The sequence below is a fragment of the Ovis canadensis genome, chromosome 18 (assembly GCF_042477335.2).
Source record: "Ovis canadensis isolate MfBH-ARS-UI-01 breed Bighorn chromosome 18, ARS-UI_OviCan_v2, whole genome shotgun sequence".
Lineage (NCBI taxonomy): Eukaryota > Metazoa > Chordata > Mammalia > Artiodactyla > Bovidae > Ovis > Ovis canadensis.
Window position 1 is genome coordinate 59391518 of NC_091262.1, and position 21130 is coordinate 59412647.

A 21130-nucleotide genomic window follows, 5' to 3' on the forward strand; every position below is an offset into this window, starting at 1 on the left:
CCACAATCACAGAAAACTAACCAATCTAATCACATGGACCACAGCCTTGTCTAACTCAATGAAACTAAGCCATGCCATGTAGGGCCACCCATGGGTCATGATGGAGAGTTCTGACAAAATGTGGAGAAGGGAACAGCATACCACTTCAGTATTCTTGCCTTGAGAAACCCCACGAACAGTATGAAAAGGCAAAAAGATAGGACACTGAAAGATGAACTCCCCAAGTCAGCAGGTGCCCAATATGCGACTGGAGATCAGTGGAGAAATATCTCCAGAAAGAATGAAGGGATGGAGCCAAAGCAAAAACAACACCCCATTGTGGATGTGACTGGTGACAGAAGCAAGGTCCAATGTTATAAAGAGCTACTGCATAAGAACCTGGAATGTTAGGTCCATGAATCAAGGCAAATTGGAAGTGGTCAAACAGGAGATGGCTAGAGTCAACATCGACATTTTAGGAATCAGTGAACGAAAATGGACTGGAATGGGTGAATTTAACTCACATGACCATAATATCTACTACTGTGGGCAAGAAACCCTTAGAAGAAATGGAGCAGCCATCATGGTCAACAGAAGAGTCCGAAATGCAGTACTTGGATGCAATCTCAAAAGCAACAGAATGATCTCTGTTCGTTTCCAAGGCAAACTATTCAAAATCACGGTAATCCAAGCCTATGCCCCAACCAGTAATGCTGAAGAAGCTGATTGAATGGGTCTATGAAGACCTACAAGACCTTTTAGAACTAACACCCAAAGATGATGTTCTTTTCATTATAGGGGACTGGACTGCAAAAGTAGGAAGTCAAGAAACACCTGGAGTAACAGGCCAGTTTGGCCTTCAAGTATGGAATGAAGCAGGGCAAAGTTAATAGAGTTTTGCAAAGAGAACACACTGGTCATAGCAAACACCCTCTTCCAACAACACAAGAGAAGACTCTACACATGGATATCACCAGATGGCCAACACTGAAATCAGACTGATTATATTCTTTGCAGCCAAAGATGGAGAAGCTCTATACAGTCTGCAAAAACAAGACCAGGAACTGACTGTGTCTCAGATCATGAACTCCTTATTGCCAAATTCAGACTTAAACTGAAGAAAGGAGGGAAAACCCACTAGACCATTCATGTACGATCTAAATTAAATCCCTTACGATTTATACTGTGGAAGTGAGAAACAGATTTAAGGGACTAGATCTGATAGACAGAGTGCCTGATGAACTATAGACAGAGGTTTGTGACACGGTACAGGAGACAGGGATCAAGACCATCCCCATGGAAAAGAAATGCAAAAAAGCAAAATGGCTGGTTGAGAAGGTCTTACAAATAGCTGTGAAAAGAAGAGAAGTGAAAAGCAAAGGAGAAAAGGAAAGATCTACCTATTTGAATGCACAAAGAATAGCTAGGAGAGATAAAGCCTTCCTCAGTGATCAGTGCAAAGAAATAGAGGAAAACAACAGAATGGAAAGACTAGAGATCTCTTTAGGAAAATTAGAGATACCAAGGGAACATTTCATGCAAAGATGGGCTCAGTAAAGGACAGGAATGGTACGGACCAGAGAAGCAGAAGATATTCAGAAGAGGTAGCAAGAGTACACAGAACTGCACAAAAAAGATCTTCACAACCCAGACATCCTGGAATGGGAAGTCAAGTGGGCCTGAGAAAGCATCACTACGAACAAAGCTAGTGGAGGTGATGGAATTTCAGTTGAGCTATTTCATATTTCAAATCCTGAAAGATGATACTGTGAAAGTGCTGCACTCAGTATGTCAGCAAATTTGGAAAGCTCAGCAGTAGCCACAGGACAGGAAAAGGTCAGTTTTCATTCCAATCGCAAAGAAAGGCAATGCCAATGAATGCTCAGACTATCGCACAATTGCACTCATCTTACATGCTAATAAAGTAATGCTCAAAATTCTCCAAGACAGGCTTCAGCAATACATGAACTGTGAACTTCCAGATGTTCAAGCTGGTTTTCGAAAAGGCAGAGGAACCAGAGATCAAATTGCCAACACCTGCTGGATCATCAAAAAAGAAGAGAGTTCCAGAAAAACATCTATTTCTGCTTTATTGACTATGCCAAAGCCTTTGACTGCGTGGATCACAATCAAATGTGGAAAATTCTGAGAGAGATGGGGATACCAGACCACCTGACCTGCCTCTTGAGAAACCTATATGGTGGGGAAGCAACAGTTAGAACTGGACATGGAACAACACACTGGTTCCAAATAGGAAAAGGCTGTATATTGTCACCCTGCTTATTTAACTTATATGCAGAGTAATCACGAGAAACGCTGGGATGGAAGAAACACAAGCTGGAATCAAGATTGCCAGGAGAAACATCAATAACCTCAGATATGCAGATGATACCACCCATATGGCAGAAAGTGAAGAACTAAAGAGCCCCTTGATGAAAGTGAAAGAGGAGAGTACAAAAGTTGGCTTAAAGCTCAACAGTCAGTAAACGAAGATCATGGCATCTGGTCCCATCACTTCACGGGAAATAGATGGGGAAACAGTGGAAACAGTGTCAGAGTTTATTTTTTGGGGCTCAAAAATCACTGCAGATGGTGATTGCAGCCATGAAATTAAAAGACGCTTACTCCTTGGAAGGAAAGTTATGACCAACCTAGATAACATATTAAAAAGCAGAGACATTACTTTGCCAACAAAGGTCCATCTAGTCAAGGCTATGGTTTTTCCAGTAGTCATGTATGGATGTGAGAGTTGGACTATAAAGAAAGCTGAGTGCTGAAGAGTTGATGATTTTGACCTGCGGTGTTGGAAAAGACTCTTGAGAGTCCCTTGGACTGCATGGAGATCCAACCAGTCCATCCTAAAGGAGATCAGTCCTGAGTGTTCTTGGAAGGACTGATATTGAAGCTGAAACTCGATTGCTTTGGTCACCTGATGCAAAGAACTGACTCATTTGAAAAGACTTTGATGCTGGGAAAGATTGAAGGTGGGAGGAGAAGGGGACGACAGAGGCTGTGATGGTTGGATAGATTCACTGACTCAATGGACATGAGTTTGCATGAACTCTGGGAGTTGGTGATGCAAAGGGAGGTCTGACGTGCTGCAGTTCATGGGGTCGCAAAGAGTCAGACATGACTGAGCAACTGAACTGAACTGAATATTCATTTTATGCATCTGGCTCTAACATTAATTTTAAAAACATGACAACAGACAAAAATTTAAGTAAAATATTCTAATAGATGAACCATGCCCTAATTAAATATGAAATTCTAGTAAATTTAACCCAGCAAGAAGTCATAGGACCTAGGAAGGTTTATCCCAAAAATGCAAGAATTACTTAATATAAACAATCTAATTAATATGTATCAACTTGGTAAGAAAGCAAAGGCTGAATGCAAAATAAATAAAAATATATGAAAACTTGAGTTGACGCTGAAAAGGATTCTGACAACATTTAACACCTGTTCATTATGAAATTTCATAGGAAATAAGCTACTTTTCCAGGATGATACAAATAATCTATTTCAAACTAATAACCAATATCTTACTTAAGGATTAAATAGAAGAGTCATTTCTATTAAAAGTAGACAAGACGAGGATGACCGGTCTTCCTATAGCTATTTAAAACTGTAGTTAAGTTTTATTCAGTGCAATAAGACATGATGATATAAGCAAAAGAAAGCATAACCTTTTTTTTGTCATTACTTTTTGAAAGGAGATATTTGCAGAAAATGATTGTACACCTAAACAAATCCTAAGAGTGAGACAACTATAAAATGTTTAAAATCAGTAAGAGTCATCCCAGGGTACACTGGGATGACCAAGAGGGATGGAATGGGAAGGGCAGTGGGAGGGGGGTTCAGGATGGGGAACACATGTACACCCATGGATTGTACACCCATTGATTCATGTCAATGTATGGCAAAACCACACAATATTGTTAAGTAATTAGCCTCCAATTAAAATAAATAACTTTATATTAAAATAAATAAATTCCTGATTTGGTAATGGCAAAAAATAAAATAAAATCAGTAAGAGAATTTATTAAGGTATTTATTTATTTATTTATTTATTTATTTTCATTAAGGTATTTAGATACAAAATACAGTGAGGGGAAAGATTCTACTCAGAATACTAATACAAAAGTAAAATATACCCCTAAAAGTAATGTCCGGGTCTCAGAACAAATAAAAAGCACTCTATGATTATGAATGGGAAAGTGAAAAAGTGAAAGTGAAGTCTCTCAGTCATGTCCGACTCTTTGTGACCCTATGGACTGTAGCCTACCAGGCTTCTCAGTCCATGGGATTTTCCATGCAAGAGTAATGGAGTGGGTTGTCATTTCCTTCTCCAGGGGATCTTCCCAACCCTGGGATCGAACCCAGGTCTCCCGCATTGTAGTCAGACGCTTTACCCTCTGAGCCAGAATGGGAAAAATGATGATAATAAGGGTGTTTACTCTTTCCACAGGAAAGTTTTACTGCAAATCCAATCAAAATATCAATGGGATTTTTTCCCCCTGGAAAACAATATCATAATTCTAACAAAACTCTGGTAGAAAAAACAGGTAAGAACATCTACAAAAAGAAGAATGTGTTTGGATGAAATGAGGAAGAAGACTGATCCTATCAGATACTAAATTATAAAGCTGTAATAAACAGTAACATCTCCAGAAAATTGACAAATTAATAGCAATAAACAGATGGCTTTGAAACAGCTTAATATCTGATAAAGATGATATCAAGTCAATGGGAAACATATGGTCTTTAACAAATTCTATGACAAATTATAAAAATAGACTATTTTCCAACATTCAATGTGGTTCCATTTCTCATTCCATAAATCACAATACATTCCAGATGGGATTAAAAAATTAATATAAATACTTAGAAACCTAGAAGGAAATTTAACTATTTAATTGATTTTAAGACAGAACTCTCTAAGCACAATTACAGAAATTAAAAAGATTGAGAGATAATAATACATAAAATGAAAAACCTGTATGTTAAGCCACCTAAAGATGTTGAAAACTGAACTAGAACTCCCACAATAAACACAAATTATCAAAATTAATCCTTAAGACATACACATGTAAGAGAGCTCTTATAATTAATAAAAATTCCTAAAGAGGAAAAGGACAGCAAGAGAGAATTTGGAAACAGATTAAAATTTTTTTACAAGTATATGAAAAATATTAACTTCACTAGTATTTAAAAACTATAGGTTAATAAGATACCATGATCTGCCCCTCGAATTATAAAAATTAAGAAAATGTGATTAATATCTTGTGCTGAACAGGCTGCAGTTACACAATGTTGGTGGGATTAGAAATCAGTACTTACTGGAAAGCAATTTTATAATATATATGGCCTGAAATAAGTTCTTATGCTTGACCTAAGAATTCTATTTCTAGGAATCTACTATAGGGGAAGAAATAAAAACTCATGTCAAAAATTCACAGAACTTGGTGCCATAAAAATATTTTTTTTTGAAGAATATCAAAACAGTTGAAGAAAATGCTTACAATATCGAGTTTTTTTTAAAAGACATAACTTACTACATATTACTATGATTCCAATTTTGTAAAACAAAAATGATATATATGTCTATCAAAAAGACTAAAATACATAAAGAAATGTTAACAATAGTCTTATGAATAACAATAGTTTTTCTATTTTCTGTAACAGCCAAAGAAATCATACATTATTCTAAAAAATTATTCTGAGGAATGCTGAAAACAAGGAAAAACAAGAATGACTGGAAATGAACAAAAAGTACATTTTTTTATAAATTTGGTAGTAAAAACATGGAAGGGATGTATTATAGCTTGAAAGGATAAAAACTGAGGAAAGTTTTGTTTTAAACACATAAACAAACTTAGGGCAAGAGAAGTAGAAATACAAGATAAAGAAGGAATAACTTTCTGAAGATCCTAGAGGAGACTAAGAAGATAGGAAGCAGAAGCATAGAAAGAAAAAAAATGCTTTTCTGACAAAGAAAACGAGCAAGAGAAGATGGCTCAATACAGAGAAATTAAAAAAAAGATGTAAGGTATGTGTGTTTGATGTGGAAATGGTCTGAATCGTCTTCTTCACTTTGCACTCCTACAGAATACTGATGGTAGGGTGAATGGCTTGTTACAAGCTAGTTTCTCAATGGTCAGAATATAGAGATGACTTTTGATTACACTGACAACTTGAGGAACAAAGAAGTGGTTTATAATAATTACTTTAAGAAGTAAAGTATTATAAAAGTGAACAAGGGATAAAAAATTTGCCAAACAACAGAGGCAGCATTGTTGAAGTAAAGATGCATGAATCTACAGTAACTTCCTGTATCATACTGGTCTGATAATTTTCTCTAGTAATGTACTGCTGCCTAGGAGTAGAGGAAGCAGATGTTAAGAATGATTCTGATTAAAGAACTGGTTATAGAAATATATATCTATATCTATAAACTTAACAGTTTTGACATTGTAAGAGAAGGTGTTTTAAAAATGGTTAACAATATGTGAATCTGCTTGACAGGCAGGCAAGTGGAATCGGTGGTGGGTGGGCAAACTGACTGGGAGAACACGAAAAGCAAAAACTGTAGACACGAAAGTATAAAACATCACTCAAGCAAGATGTTGAGACAGTTAAGAAATGTGAATGTTAAGGATGTTGTGGATTTCAAATTTCAGAAATATAAGCATTCTGAAGGAGATAAGCCCTGGGATTTCTTTGGAAGGAATGATGCTAAAGCTGAAACTCCAGTACTTTGGCCACCTCATGCGAAGAGGTGACTCATTGGAAAAGACTCTGATGCTGGGAGGGATTGGGGACAGGAGGAGAAGGGGACGACAGAGGATGAGATGGCTGGATGGCATCATTGACTCGATGGACGTGAGTCTGAGTGAACTCCAGGAGATGGTGATGGACAGGGAGGCCTGGCGTGCTGTGATTCATGGGGTCGCAAAGAGTTGGTCACAACTGAGTGACTGAACTGAACTGAATAATGGTACCATCCAAAGTGCTGCTTTACTAATGTGTTTCTAGTTATACTGCCAAAAAGCACCTATTCATAAATTTTATTTTTATGAACCTAAAAAGGAAAGTAGTGCATATGTAAGTTGACCATATGGGAATTTCAGTTAAGTAATATTTTGTAGTTTCTAGTACGAGTTTCCGAGGAAATCACATCCAGATACACCAGGAATCTAGAAATCAGGTTTATAGTAATATAACAAACTATCTCCATCTTCTTCATTTCATTAATATTTTTGTAGCTACTAGCTTATATACATACACCAGTCATTTCACTTTGGCCTCTTACACTAATCAAAAGGGAATATCTAAGTATGGGGAAACTAAAGGACATTTTATAGGTTCAATCAGATTTATTCAACTCAAAAGATGATTCTGAAGTATATAAAAAGATATAAATAATCCAAAGATATCAAACATTTAAATGTAGCTGTACATTTTTTTAAATGCTTATTATTTCTAAGATATGTATAAATGAAAAAAGTTTGTGTTCAGAAATTCGTAATTCAACAATACATTATTATTCACATTATGAATAGAAACAGCTGAGGTGCAAGATATAGACTTGAAAATTTCTCAACGACTTACCACTGTCTTGAGTCCAAGTTCCTAAGTTCTCTAAGTAGTTTTTCATTTTTCTTCAGGAGATGAAAGCTCCTCCTAAACAGAGAGATTTATAAACATTTTCATCATCTTTGCAGTGAATGACATGACAGTCCTGGAAATACTTTCCACTCTACTCATGCAATTCTTACACTTTTCTTGCCTTTTCATACTTCTAACACAAAGGAGAAATAGACCCTAAAAAAATGCAAAGAATATATGTCATTATTTCTACTGAGTCCCTCATATATTTCTGCTTGTGGATCATTATCTCTTGACCATGTAAATGTCTCCTTGCAGATGCTATGAGTTTCCCAAATTCATATTCAGAAAAATGGATAAAAGCACTTTGTAGGTTCCTTCTCAAGAGTTTCATAAAAATGTGTGAGAAAGTTATCCTTCATGAGAAATATTTCACAAAATCTAACTCTTTATCAGATAGTGATGCGTAATCCAGATAGAGTTTCTTTCTTGTTTTACATTATATGTGTTTTTTGCACTACAAAGCAATGTGCAAATTTTACCAAATACATTATACAGGTGCTGAATATGTATAAGTTACATTCATGAAAGTAAAATAGAGCTTCCTTTCTTTTTCTCAAGAAACAATATACGGGCCATTGCACAGCAAAAGAGAGTAGCTGCTGCTGCTGCCGCTGCTAAGTCGCTTCAGTTGTGTCCGACTCTGTGCGACCCCAGAGACGGCAGCCCACCAGGCTCCCCTGTTCCTGGCATTCTTCAGGCAAGAACACTGGAGCGGGTTGCCATTTCCTTCTCCAACTGTCACCTCCTATACTCAGGAAATTACAAGAGTTTTAGGAGCTCTGTTTGAGAAATTGGGGACACAGCCCCAGTGTATATTTTTGTGTCATATGATACATATCTCCCCAATTTCTTCCCCCATCAGGGGGAGCCTGATGGGCTTCCGTCTCTGGGGTCGCACAGTCGGACACAACTGAAGCGACTTAGCAGCAGCAGCAGGAGACAGTAGAGTCGTACACAGACTTCCTAAAACCTCTGGAGTTTCCTTTTAATTTTGTTCTAATAAGGTAACTTTTTGTGGTGTTCTCGTTAACCTCAGGATGGTGCCTCATCACCAGAAACAGTAAGCCACCAGAAAGAGCAAGCTTGAAACTTTCAGCCCTGCCTCTGGGGAGAGAGAAGAACTAGAGAATTGAGTTAATAATCAATCATGCCTACACAGTAAGACCTCCATAAAAATAAAACAACGGGATTCAGGGAGCTTCCTGGTTGAACACATTCAATGTGCTGGGAGGGAGGCACACTCCAACTCCACAGGGACAGAATTTCGACACTTGGAATCCTTCCAGACTTTACTCCACATACCTCTTCATCTGGCTGCTCATCTATATCCTTTAATTGTCCCTTATAACAAACTGATAAACCTAAGTAAATGTTTTAAGAGTCATTATAATTAATTATCAAATCCAAGAAGGGGGTTGTGGGAACCCCTGATTTACCCAGAGTTGCAATTGGTATCTGAAGTAGAGGGCAATCTCATCAGTCTAAGCTCTTGTCTGTGGTAACTCCAGGTATTGTTGAAACTGCCTGGTGTGAGAAACTCACACATTTGGTGTCAGAAGTGTTGTAAGAAAAAACAGTTTTTCCTATTAGCTTACATGAAGGTTGGAAAAAAGATTTTTCTCAATTATTTGAGCTATGTGTTCTAAGTCAGATAGTTATACTAGTCATTATGAAAATGTTAGAGTTAATTCATTAGATTCAATTATCTTCTTATTCCTCAGAAACCTGATTATGGCTCTGTGGACTAAAAAAAGAAAGAAAATCTGCCTACTGGTCAAAGAACTAACTGGTAGGTAAAATTTAGTGAGGGAAAGAATGGAGACTAAAATGCTGATCATAAAATGATTAAGACTAATATTTCTTTTAAAAAAGGAAAAACCTGTCCTTTATCCTTACCTTTTGTCCCAGGAATTCATTCCCAATATACTAAGAAGCAATCTGCAATAATAAAATGCTGACTGAGGTTTCTGAGGTGTTGGTTCATCTTGTTCTGCAGCTTTCATGTTTAAGTCATTAAAGTGTTTCTCAACAAATTCTTTTTCCTCTGTATGCTGCTTAAGGATAGCATTAATAACATCATTCTCCTGTTTTTCAGAAATGCACACAGGCTGTGGAGCAGGAATATTAAGTGAGACTCCAGTTCTCTGTAAGCATTCAGGACTGGTTACACCTAAATACTGCAAAAGCTCATCAAGAACATCTTCTTCATCTCTGATTGTGTCCCAAGTTGGTACAGTTTCTCTAAAACTTCTTTTAAACTGGAGGGAAATCCCATCTTTAACTGTTATATCTTCTAAGCATTCATTAGATGCAGAAGGTTCTTCTGGCTTCTCTTGGTGAGACAATGAAAGCACGAGAGATGTAGGTTCTGACAGACCACTTACAAGAGGTGGTCCATACAGGATGGCAGAATCCCATGAATATTTTCCAGAAAGATCACGTACTATAATTCTGACATTTGAATTGGCTGATGCAAGACCAGCAGATAAACCTCCTCCAGGTATACTCTCTTCAGCTCTGATCTGGATACAGGACACTAAGGTTGTATTGTTTAACACAAAAAACTGAATATTTGGACTCTCGAAGAGTTCAGGGGAAAGTTCAGTGCTTTCACTGTAATGATTGTCGTGATTCTCACACACCTGACTTGTTAACATAGCAGGACCACCGCTCATTGGATAATGGCCCAAGTGATTCACCAGATGTGTAATAACAGTGCGGGCAGCTATGGAGATTAATCCTTGCTGCATCTGAGTTTTCACTAGGAATAAAGAAAAATATAAGTGAGTGAGAATACTGCTGCTTCCTAGAGAGTCATGTAACAGTGAAACAGACAGCAAATAGGGATTCCATCACATTATCAAAATCACATTCAAATATTAGAGCAAATATTTTCAATATAACATATGAACTACAAGAATGATAGCAAAGAAGAAAACTACTCAGATAAAGTTTTGTTAATTTTTATAAGAAAGCCCTTTTTGAAATTTTTGCTTATGGATTCTTATTAATAATTTAAATTGAGGCCCTTAAATGTACATCATACCTTCAAAGAAGGTTCAAAATTGTTTTAAATCATGTGAAATAGCTTTGCTCCCAGATTAAAAAGTCAACAAAATCCAACTGATAAGTTTATCTTATCAGGAGATACAGAGACATAGTTTGTAACATGCCTTGAATAGCATTTAACTATGGCTTAGATGGATGATGTAAAAGTGTCACAGAAAAGTGATCTTTCAACTAAACTTCAGGAGTCAGGGTCAATTTAAACAGTGAGTCAGTGTAGCCTGTACATGCCAAGGAAACTTTAAAGGAAAAATATTTATGGCTTGCCTATTTTTCTAAGGCAGTAAACTGGTAAGAAGTACATCTATATGAGTAACTTTAAAACAAAAACAAAAACATAGGAAATGGTAAAAACAGAAAACTCAAAGAATATAGCAATAAGAGGCCTGAAGAGGCAAGGTGCCTAATGTCAGGACCTGAAGGAAGAGGAAAAAGGAGGGGAGGGTGGAAGGAAGACAAAGAACACAGAAAGAGAGTAAAGGCAGAAAGAAAGAGAGGAAACTCAACTTTTAAAAGTTCACAAGGGAACTAAGTTGTACACTGTTGGCATGATTACTTAAAAAGAGGCAAGAGAGACAAATAGTGTCATATAGTCCAGGCAACAGCCTGGAAGATTCAGAACTGACACCCCTCGGTACAGGCAAAGCATAAGTAACAAGTCAGCAGCTATGCTATTAATACCAATAACATCTTCTTCATTATTCCAAATATAAAAAAGAACAATTTTCTTTGGACTTTGTTGATTTGGAAATGTTACTGTCAAAATTTTAATCTTCTTCCATAATCAATCAAGTTTTATTACATATATGAATATATAAACATTCTTCAATTTACTTAAAAAGTTCCAATTTCATCAAGCTGTTCTTTGATTATAGTTACGGCTAGCTCTGAAAATGAGCTATTTTAACACTACGTAAGAAACTAAATGACTGATCTTAATTCAGTCCTACATTTTCAAGACTTACTATGGTAAAGCAAAAAGATAGGCCACGAAATGATGAGGAACGGGTAATCTGAATCTAGTGCCTGCTTTTGCTTCTCTAATTATAACTCAGAATATAACGAGTGTTCACACTGTAAGGGGCCTCGCAGATAAACTAGCCAATACTTCTCATTTTGAATAAGAAGACAAATGGGTTCACAAGTTCAGGGATTTGCCACAGAAGGTATCACATTGGGGCAGTATTATTTTCATCTTTATCACAACTCAATCTCCGTATTTTTCTCTTTTGTTAAACTGTCCTTTTCTTCTGGCAAATTACTTTGACATACGTAAACAACGCATTCAAATAAGTTTTTTCTGCGTACAGAGTCAAAAAAGGGTACTTAACATAAATTAATAAATGGCCAAGATCAACTGGAAAAACTTCAAAGATTCACTGCCTAAATGAGTCACCTGTTTGTCACTCAAAAGGAAGAAAGGGGAAAAAAATTTTCTTGCATAAACTTAATTTAATCATAATTATCTATTACTATTTAAAACATGGCTTAGTTTATTTGAACAGATAATTATGATTAAATTAAGTTTATGCAAGAAAATTTTTTTCCCCTTTCTTCCTTTTGAGTGACAAACAGGTGACTCATTTAGGCAGTGAATCTTTGCAGACATTTCTAAAGAAGCAAAAGAGTGTAATTTAATAAAAATGGACTACAGAAAAGAGAAGAATTTCTGACTTTGGCTTCTTCTGTGATCATGGACAAGTCACATAAACCTTCTTAAACTCCATTTTTCTCTAAGGATACCATGGAGTTTTTGGTAAAGATGAACTGAAAACTCATATACAAAGCCTGATATAACTGAAACAATACAAATCAATTTTGAGAGCACTGTAAGTCACAAAGGTTTTATGAATTCCTTTTGCAAACTTGCCTATAACTAAACTGTAAGAATGAGCCAGTTCCTTCCCTAAAACTGAAATAACCTAAGTCTAGGTCCTGTCCATTCTATACATGCTCCCCTCAAGGAAAGAGACAGTGAGAATGCAGTTTAGTGAGCTTCTTCACACATGTCATAATTACTAACACTGAGAACATTTGACAAATGAACTTAGATTTCACAAGTTGGTAAAAGCATTTTCTTTCCTAAACTGCTTCTCTAATTCTAGGATATTTAAAAATATACGAGGATTAAAACAAAAAAAACCTCTCAACTTATTAATTTGGCAGTTAGGATTACTTAGATTTATTTTGAATCATTAGCTATTGAACATACATATCTTCTACATATCTACCTAGATATAAAAAACATGAAATTCTCTAATTTAGAAATTAAAAATGAAATTCTAAAATAACTAGCCTTGTGAGAAAATGCAAAATGAAGATATCAGTGCTTCTAATGCTTTGGGTAACTAACATTCATTTAAGTAAGTCTATTCAAGGTTGTCTTTTCAGATCGTCAGATTAAACAAACCCTACAAGCATTTGCAGCAAACCCATAATTACAGATTATTATGGCACACAAAAGCAGCAAGACATAAAAAGCTGCTGCAATTCACTGCACTATAACAGAACATGCAGAGGAAGTTAATTTTGGCAAATGCTTTAAATATTAGCTTTGCATAATATGTACAGGTGAAACTATAATTAAGACAGAATGAATCCTTTGGAGCCTTCTTTCACTCTGACCCTGCAAATGATGACTTTCTGCTAACAAGACTACTGCCGTTTGACAAAAAGCCAACTTCACTATCTTGCTTCTTTAGTAAATTTAATAATTACAGCTACTCCTGCCAATAGTTTTCAAATCAGATTTGTTCAGTCCAATACTGAGCTTATTAGGGACACTATGTGTTTAGAAACCTTTGGCCAAAAAAGTACTTGAAGATGATGATGCATGCCTTAGACAAGGCATGCATCAACAATTAGCCATTTTTGCCACATTAAAAAAAAACAAAAAACCCTCAGCATGTAGTCACTACAGACCACAGAATCACCTGCTGTTAGCTCACAGCTGTTCCTAAAAGGTTCTGCATTTATCTGGTCCTTAATATCTTTAAGAAAGTCCAAAGGGAACAACTTTAATACATTTAGAGAATAGTACCCCATGGAGTATTTGGTATCAATATAAAGCTCATCTGTTTAAAATCTTTACACCTTTCTTTTACAGTGACTGTTAACGGCACAGTAAATTTTACATGAAATACATTAAAACTTCCCTTTTAGTAAGTAAATATTAAGTAAACTATTTATTTCACTGTTTAAGAAATATACTATATTGCCCTGAACCAAGTTTTATTGTTTCACACCTTTAAAAATGCAAAAAGGAAAGAATATTTTCATTTAACTTTGTTTTTAAGTAAAATAAACACTGTATTACATTATGCCAAATCTAGAAATAAGTCATGTATATCAATTATTGTCTGAATTATTTTTATTACATTCCTAGTTCACTTGTACATATGTGTTCTAGACAAACTATTAGGTATTTGTGGTTGACTCAAAACCCAAGCCCTGTATTTCCTTGATACATAACTTTATACCTTCACTTGCATTTTATGTCATCAATCCATTACCATGGCCACATTCTGAATGTTTTAATTATTTATAACTATTCTACCTTTAAAAATCAAACTTTCCCTTAATAGTTTATACTCTAACCAAAACCTCCTAATCTATTGACTTTCCATTTCTGTTCTGTAGAGCCCTTGGAGAGGGCTCTTAGACATGAATGGGAAAGAAGTCTGCTGAATCTTCATTGTAGCTCTACTTTAAGAAGTTTTACAAAGTAGACTTCCTTGTGAAATTTATCTGAAGAGTGTCTGCTGCTTAAAAACTCATTTAATAAACCACTGTCCTAACATACTGATAAGCTCAGCAGTTCTCAACCTTGGCTGGATATTAATCACCTGCAACGTTTTAAAAGCCTGAGGAATCCCAGATCAATATATCAAAACCTCTATGGATGGGACCAGAATATCAGTATTGTAATATGCAGCCAAGGCTGAGGATCATTGCTCAAACTTCTTATCACCAACCACATCTACTTTCTGATTCATAGGATCACTTCTACTTTCTTCCAGCTTATTAGCTATTTCCTAACATCAGTTCAATCCTCACCAACCCTAGACTCTATAATTAAACCACATACCAATATTCTGAGAGCCATCGTTCCCTTGTCTATCTGCCAGATCCAATTTACGGAATGTTGAGAGATGTAAACAAAACATTGTGGTTTCACCTTTCTATTGGGTCCTCAATACTTCTGTCAGTCCTCTTAACTTATTTCAATTTTCTTCATCTTTCTGATTTCAGAAGAAGAGCTAATATTAATACCTAAACTTTCTAGCTCTCAGGAACTTCACTGTTAATGAACCCGTTACAACTTTCTTTCTCAGCTTATAATTGAGTTTAGCTCTTTTTAAAACTCCTTTAATGCTGAATAATCTTATCTGTTTTATCATTTTTCTTGACTTTTTTAAAGAGCACTTTTGACAAATGGCTCTACTTCCTTAAGTCCTGCTTGCTCTTTAACCCACAGCCATCCACGTCTGTCTTCTACTCTGCTGAAACCAAAGTAGATGTATTTGTCAGTCTTTTTGTACTTAATATCTCTATCATTTAATACCTTTGGCCAGTCTTTCAAAAATCTTTTTCTTCTGTTTCTGAGAAACTACTCTTTCCTGGTTTTCCTTCCTGTCTAACCTTTTCTTCTCAGAACACACACATCTGTGTAAATACATATTCCTAACAAAGACCTCTCAGCTAAGGTGGAGATCTGCATGTACAATGAACTGTCCCACTAAGTCACATGAATATCCAATAGGCGCTCCTAGTTAAACCATTTCTAATACTGCTCTCATTTCCCTCCCTAATTCTTTAAACTTTCTCATATTCTTGGTCTAGTTTGGGGAAGATATAACCAATTTAACCCTTTAGCAACTCTTGTCTCTCCTACTGCAAGCTCCCTAAAAATCAATCTAACATATTAGAGATCAAGCAAATCCCTTTCTCTGCAAAGGACAGTAAATTATCTTTGGTTTTATGGGCCATGCTCTCTCTGTCCAAACTACTCAACACTGCTATTACTACACAAAAGCAGCCATTATGATATTTAAATGAACAGCATGGATGTGTCTCAATAAAACTGTATTTAGGTGGCAGGTGTGGGCCACAGTCTGCTGATTCCTAAAATACTACTCTCAAAGAGCTCTTAATAATAGTTTTACCATGTATATCACCTCCTTAAAACCCTTCAATAATTGCGGGATTCCTCTGGGCTACCCCTGCATCTTTTTTTAATTTTTAATTGAAGGATAATTGCTTTACAATATCGTGTTGGTTTCTGCCATACATCGACATGAATCAGCATAGGTATACATATGTCCCCTCCCTGATGAACGTCCCTCCCACCTCCCACCCCTCTAGGTTGTCGAAGAACACTGGGTTTGAGTCCCCTGCATCATACTATACCCCTGCATCTTGGATGTACTTTTATTTTTATATGTAGTCATATCATAAGGTTACTTGCCTACATATTTCCTTATCTCAGATAGTAAACTCACTGAATATAAAAACTGTATGGTTAAAGAACTTAATCAGAAATAAAAACTATATGGTTAAAGAACTTAATCAGAATAAAGAACTTAATCAGAACTTAATCACAATATGGTTAAAGAACTTAATCAGTATCAGAATACCTATAAGTATAAAAGGAATGTCATCACGTATGATCTTAGTACTTGTGTATCTGAAGTTATTTCTTAAACTAAAAATGAACTTTAGTTATAATATACATGGCAAGGTAAACAATTATAAAGTAAGGCATACTTCCTTCCAGTATTTCTACGTAGGCCTCAAAGCATACTCTGGCAGAACCCAAGCAACAGTACTGTCCTGAAGAGAATTCATTTTACCTTCTGTTACTGGCTGGAGTTTAGAAGATCGTTCCGAATCAGGAGAGTGCAAAGGTTCAGGCTCTTTTAGGCTTTCCAAATGCATAAAAGGATCATAATCTACAGATGCCAAATCAGAAAGGCTTATTGGAAAATACCTCGGATTGCTAAAACACTGAGCTCCATAAACACACCCATGTAATACCTGCAAATACAGGGGAAAAAACATACCACATTTTCCTTTTCAGTGAAAATAAAGGTAAAAGGAGAAAACAACTGCTAATACAAGAACTTGACAAAATTTTTAAATATTTAAACACACCTCTTCAATCAAGGTAAAATTTTTCTTAAAAAGAATGAGCAATATTTAACTAATGATTCTCACATTCAACAAAGATTTCACTTTTCAACATTTTGCAATGAAACAAAGTCTTGTAAGAAGTACTTTTAAATTATCCACAGGTACTGTAAGATAAATCTATGTTCTTAGAAAATTGCTAGCTCTAAAACAATGAAAATGCAATACTAAGAAATGTTAATTCTTTAGGTTTCAAAAATCCTTGGTTACCAAATAAATGATAAAGCAAAGTTTACCTTATAAATGCAGTTAAGAACAGATTTTTCTATTTTATCATTTTCTGCTCCTGTAGCATGGACTGGTTGGAGCAGTGTCTTAAGAGGTAAGGCCATGATCCAGTCCAGAAGACACAGAAGTAAGGATACCACCAACTGAAACAACAAAACCCCACATCCTCAGTATAACCAGAAAACAGAACATTCAAACTTCAAACTATCTGTAAGTATAAAAGATACACAGCAAATGAGCTTTCACCCATTCTCCCACTGTAAGCTTTTGTGAAGCGCAAGCGTAAATGAGAATGAGGAACTAGGTACAAGCCAGGTGATTTGGCACCTGTCCCTTGGGTGGCAGGCTTAAATAGCGGAGTGCTCGACGTAAGGTCTAAACCCTTCTCTCCTCTGACAGGGTGTGAGTTGGGCATTTCCTCCTGATTGTATGGAGTTACGCTAGGAGTGGGGTTTATGACAAGTGCTACAGCCTTTCCTACCTATTTTTGATGTAGATATTTTCTCAGTCACTTGATGTATAGAGGTCACTTGATTAGTTTCTGGATTTCTCTCAGAGAGAACTGTTCCACGTGTAGCTATATTTTCCACAGGTCCAAGAGAGGAGAAAAACTCAGGAGCTCTAGGTCACTATCTTGGGACTCCCTCTCTGCCTATTCTTTACCCGTCACTCTTCAAGGTGTTATACTTTGCTAACCTATCTTACTCTTGAGCTTCTCCTTAAGTGATCACATATATTCCCAGTTTAATACAACTCATGTATTGACAATGCCAATAATTTTGTTTCCAGCCTCAAATTTACTACTTTAGTTATATAGATGGTGGTCTCTACCTGGGCATCACTGCTTACGTGCAACACACTAAAAACTGAAATTCATCTTTCTTCAAATATCCTGCCTTTTTCTTTATTCCTGATGCTAGTGATGGATGCCACTTTGTCAATATTTACCTTTATTCCTTTAGCTTTATTTCAGAACATTATAAATTCTCATAGAGATTACTATAATTAACAATTACTATATTATTCCTTTTGCACATTCTTAAGTGATCTCTCACAAATCTGGCATTTTGTTGCATATTAAAACCTTTCCAAAAAGTCACTTTCAAAAAAACAATTTTCTCAAAAGCCCAAGTTTCTTAATGTAGAATTCTGACCCCTTTCTATGTCTAATGCCTAATTCCCCAACCTTGAATCATGCATTTCATGTCCTATAATATGGAAATAATTGCCTACTGCCTTCCCATAACATTATGTCTTCCCATAACATTAAAAGATGCTTGTTCCTTGGAAGAAAAGTTATCACAAACCTAGACAGTGTATTAAAAAGCAGAGACATTACTTTGCCAACAAAGGTCCATACAGTTAAAGCTATGGTTTTTCCAGTAGTCACATATGGATGTGAGAGTTGGATCATGAAGAAGGCTGAACATCGAAGAATTGATGCTTTTGAACTATGGTGTTGGAGAAGACTTCTGAGAGTCCCTTGGACTGCAAGGAGATCAAATCAGTCAATCCTAAAGGAAACTGACCCTGAATATTCATTGGAAGGACTGATGCGGAAGTTGAAGCTCCAATACCTTGGCCACCTGATGCAAAGAGCTGACTCATTAGAAAAGAGCCTGATGCTGGGGAAGACTGAAGGCAGGAGGAGAAGGGGATAACAGAGGATGAGATGGTTGGATGGCATCACCGAATCAATGAACATGGGTTGAGTGAACTCTGGGAGATAGTAAAGGACAGGGAAGCCTGGCGTGCTGCAGTCCATGGGGTCACAAAGAGTTGGACATAACTGACTAACAACAACTGTCTTCCCATAACACACCATGACACTGTACACATGATTTTACTCATGTTATTCCCTCCACTTGGAATAACTCTCTGACTCTACTTGTTTCCATTTATGTAGAAGACCCCATTCATCTTTAAGCAACTATTCCCTTAAAACAAGTCCTCCTGCCTTGATAGTTAATTACTCCCTCCTCTACCTTGTATCATACACATTTTTGTACTTTTTACAGTAAGCACTTACTATACTGGATTGCTTCACTTGTCTCTCTAATCTTCAAAATCCAGGAGAGCAGGGACCATCTTATTTATGTCTGTTTAACTAGCTCCAAGCAGAATACCACAGACATATTTTGTGATTAATAAATGTTTAGTGAATAAAGTAGGCGGGGAACAAAAACCTGATAGTGGAGCTTTTTTTTTATGAATAGCTAGGCCTTTGGAAGACAAAATGATAAAGAAGGAGGTGGCTAACTAGTGACCCAGATATAGTTCACAAATTCGATCTGGAATTCTTGACCATAGGTTAAGACACTAAAATGAAGGACTCCTGTCTAAAAATGGAGTAACAGGGTCTTTTAAAGATGAGGGAGAATGTATTTATCAATCATTAGATAATACAATCAAATAAGTTTTAAACTAAGTACAAAGAGAAAGAATAAAAAATTCTTAGGTAAACTCATGAAGTTAGTGATATGGAAGACAACAGGAAAGACCAAAAAATGTTAAAAAGCATCACTGACTCAATCACTTTGCTCAAATGGACATGAATTTGAGCAAACTCTGGGAGATAGTGAAAGACAGAGTAGCCTGGCATGCTGAGTATGTGGTCGAAAAGAATCTGACATGATTTAGCAACTAAACAACAAGCCCACACAAGAAAATAACTGAGAAGAGGTCCAGAAACATAATTATAACTGCAGAGTTCTGTAAACAATGGGCAGAATACATGAGATTTCAATACAATATGATTAAGAAATCCTAACACTGAGATTTGGAGAAGAGAATTCAAGATTGGGATGCAAAAATGAGAAGGAATAATTTTCAGAGAAAATCAACAGGATCTAGAGCAACACTGTCTGATAGAACTTTGTGCAGTGATGGAAATAGTATATATTTGCCCATGTGTCTACTGAGCACTTGAAATGTGGCTGGTACAAACAAGGAATTAAAATTTTCATGTAAATGTTCAATTTAATTTTATTTAAAGTCACACATGGTAAGCAGCTACCATTTGGGCAGCCCATATCTAGAGTCCCTATAACAAGCTATGTGCAAAAAATTAACAGACATATGAACCAACAGCAAAGTGGAACCTATAGCCTTTAGGAAAAAAGTTCAATGGAAAGTGACTCATCAATAATCCAGATATTGAATTTAACAGCTAGAACTTTAATTACATACATATGTTAAAAATCTATGAAAGAAACAGAGATAACTGATGAAATAATGCAGAATTTCAGGAAAGACATGAAAACTATAAAGAGATATCAAATAGAAACTTTAGACTGATAAGTACAATATCTGAAATAATTAAAGGAATCTCATAATAAATTTACTGAGGTAAATACAATCTTGTAGAACATTTTGATGGCCAAAGGGTATGTCTTCTCCAAAGTGTCATACCTTTATACATTATATGAACTCTCCTTATTGGAAATTTCTTTACTTCCTATCAGTAACAGTTATATTAAAATGCATGGCTTCCTTAAGAATGAATTCCTCACAATTAATAACTTTCAAGCATAAATAAGATCATAACAACTAAAAAAAAAATAAAATGGACAGAACCCTCCTAAGTTCCTTACAAAAAGACTTTATCCAATGACCATGATTAATTTGAAATATGAACTAAAAATATAATTTAGTTATACTTAAATAATGGAAAGCTGTATCTCATAATTAATGTAAGATTAATTGTGTCCCATATAAATATATATACTTTCACGGTTTAAAAATAAAAATATTTTACTAGATAATCATATTGTTAAATATAAAAACAAATTTAAATTACCCTCTTGTCCATTTCATAAGATGACGCTTCCGTACTTGGCAAAAGATGGGTAATAGTGGCTATTAGAATCTGTAAGAAATTTAAAAAAAGCTCAAAATATGTCAAACTAATGCTATATCTTAAAACAAACACTAATGCTAATAAAGTGATAGAAAATATACTGTTGAAAGTTTAAGCCAAAATATACTGTTATTTCAA

The 21130-nt window shown here is 35.7% G+C and overlaps 1 protein-coding gene across 7 annotated transcripts in view; it reads right to left on the reverse strand.

Moving 5' to 3' along the window:
* The window catches only part of RALGAPA1 (Ral GTPase activating protein catalytic subunit alpha 1), a 200128-nt gene that overhangs the window by 55259 nt on the left and 123739 nt on the right, over positions 1 to 21130 (reverse strand). For all 7 annotated transcript variants that reach the window (XM_069558714.1, XM_069558708.1, XM_069558712.1 and 4 more), the window contains 5 exons: positions 20933 to 21001; positions 17142 to 17276; positions 16569 to 16752; positions 9547 to 10411; positions 7591 to 7662 (listed from right to left, as the gene is read on the reverse strand). In XM_069558714.1, coding sequence (XP_069414815.1) covers positions 7591 to 7662; positions 9547 to 10411; positions 16569 to 16752; positions 17142 to 17276; positions 20933 to 21001 — 1325 coding nt within the window. The remainder of the gene's footprint in view (positions 1 to 7590; positions 7663 to 9546; positions 10412 to 16568; positions 16753 to 17141; positions 17277 to 20932; positions 21002 to 21130) is intronic.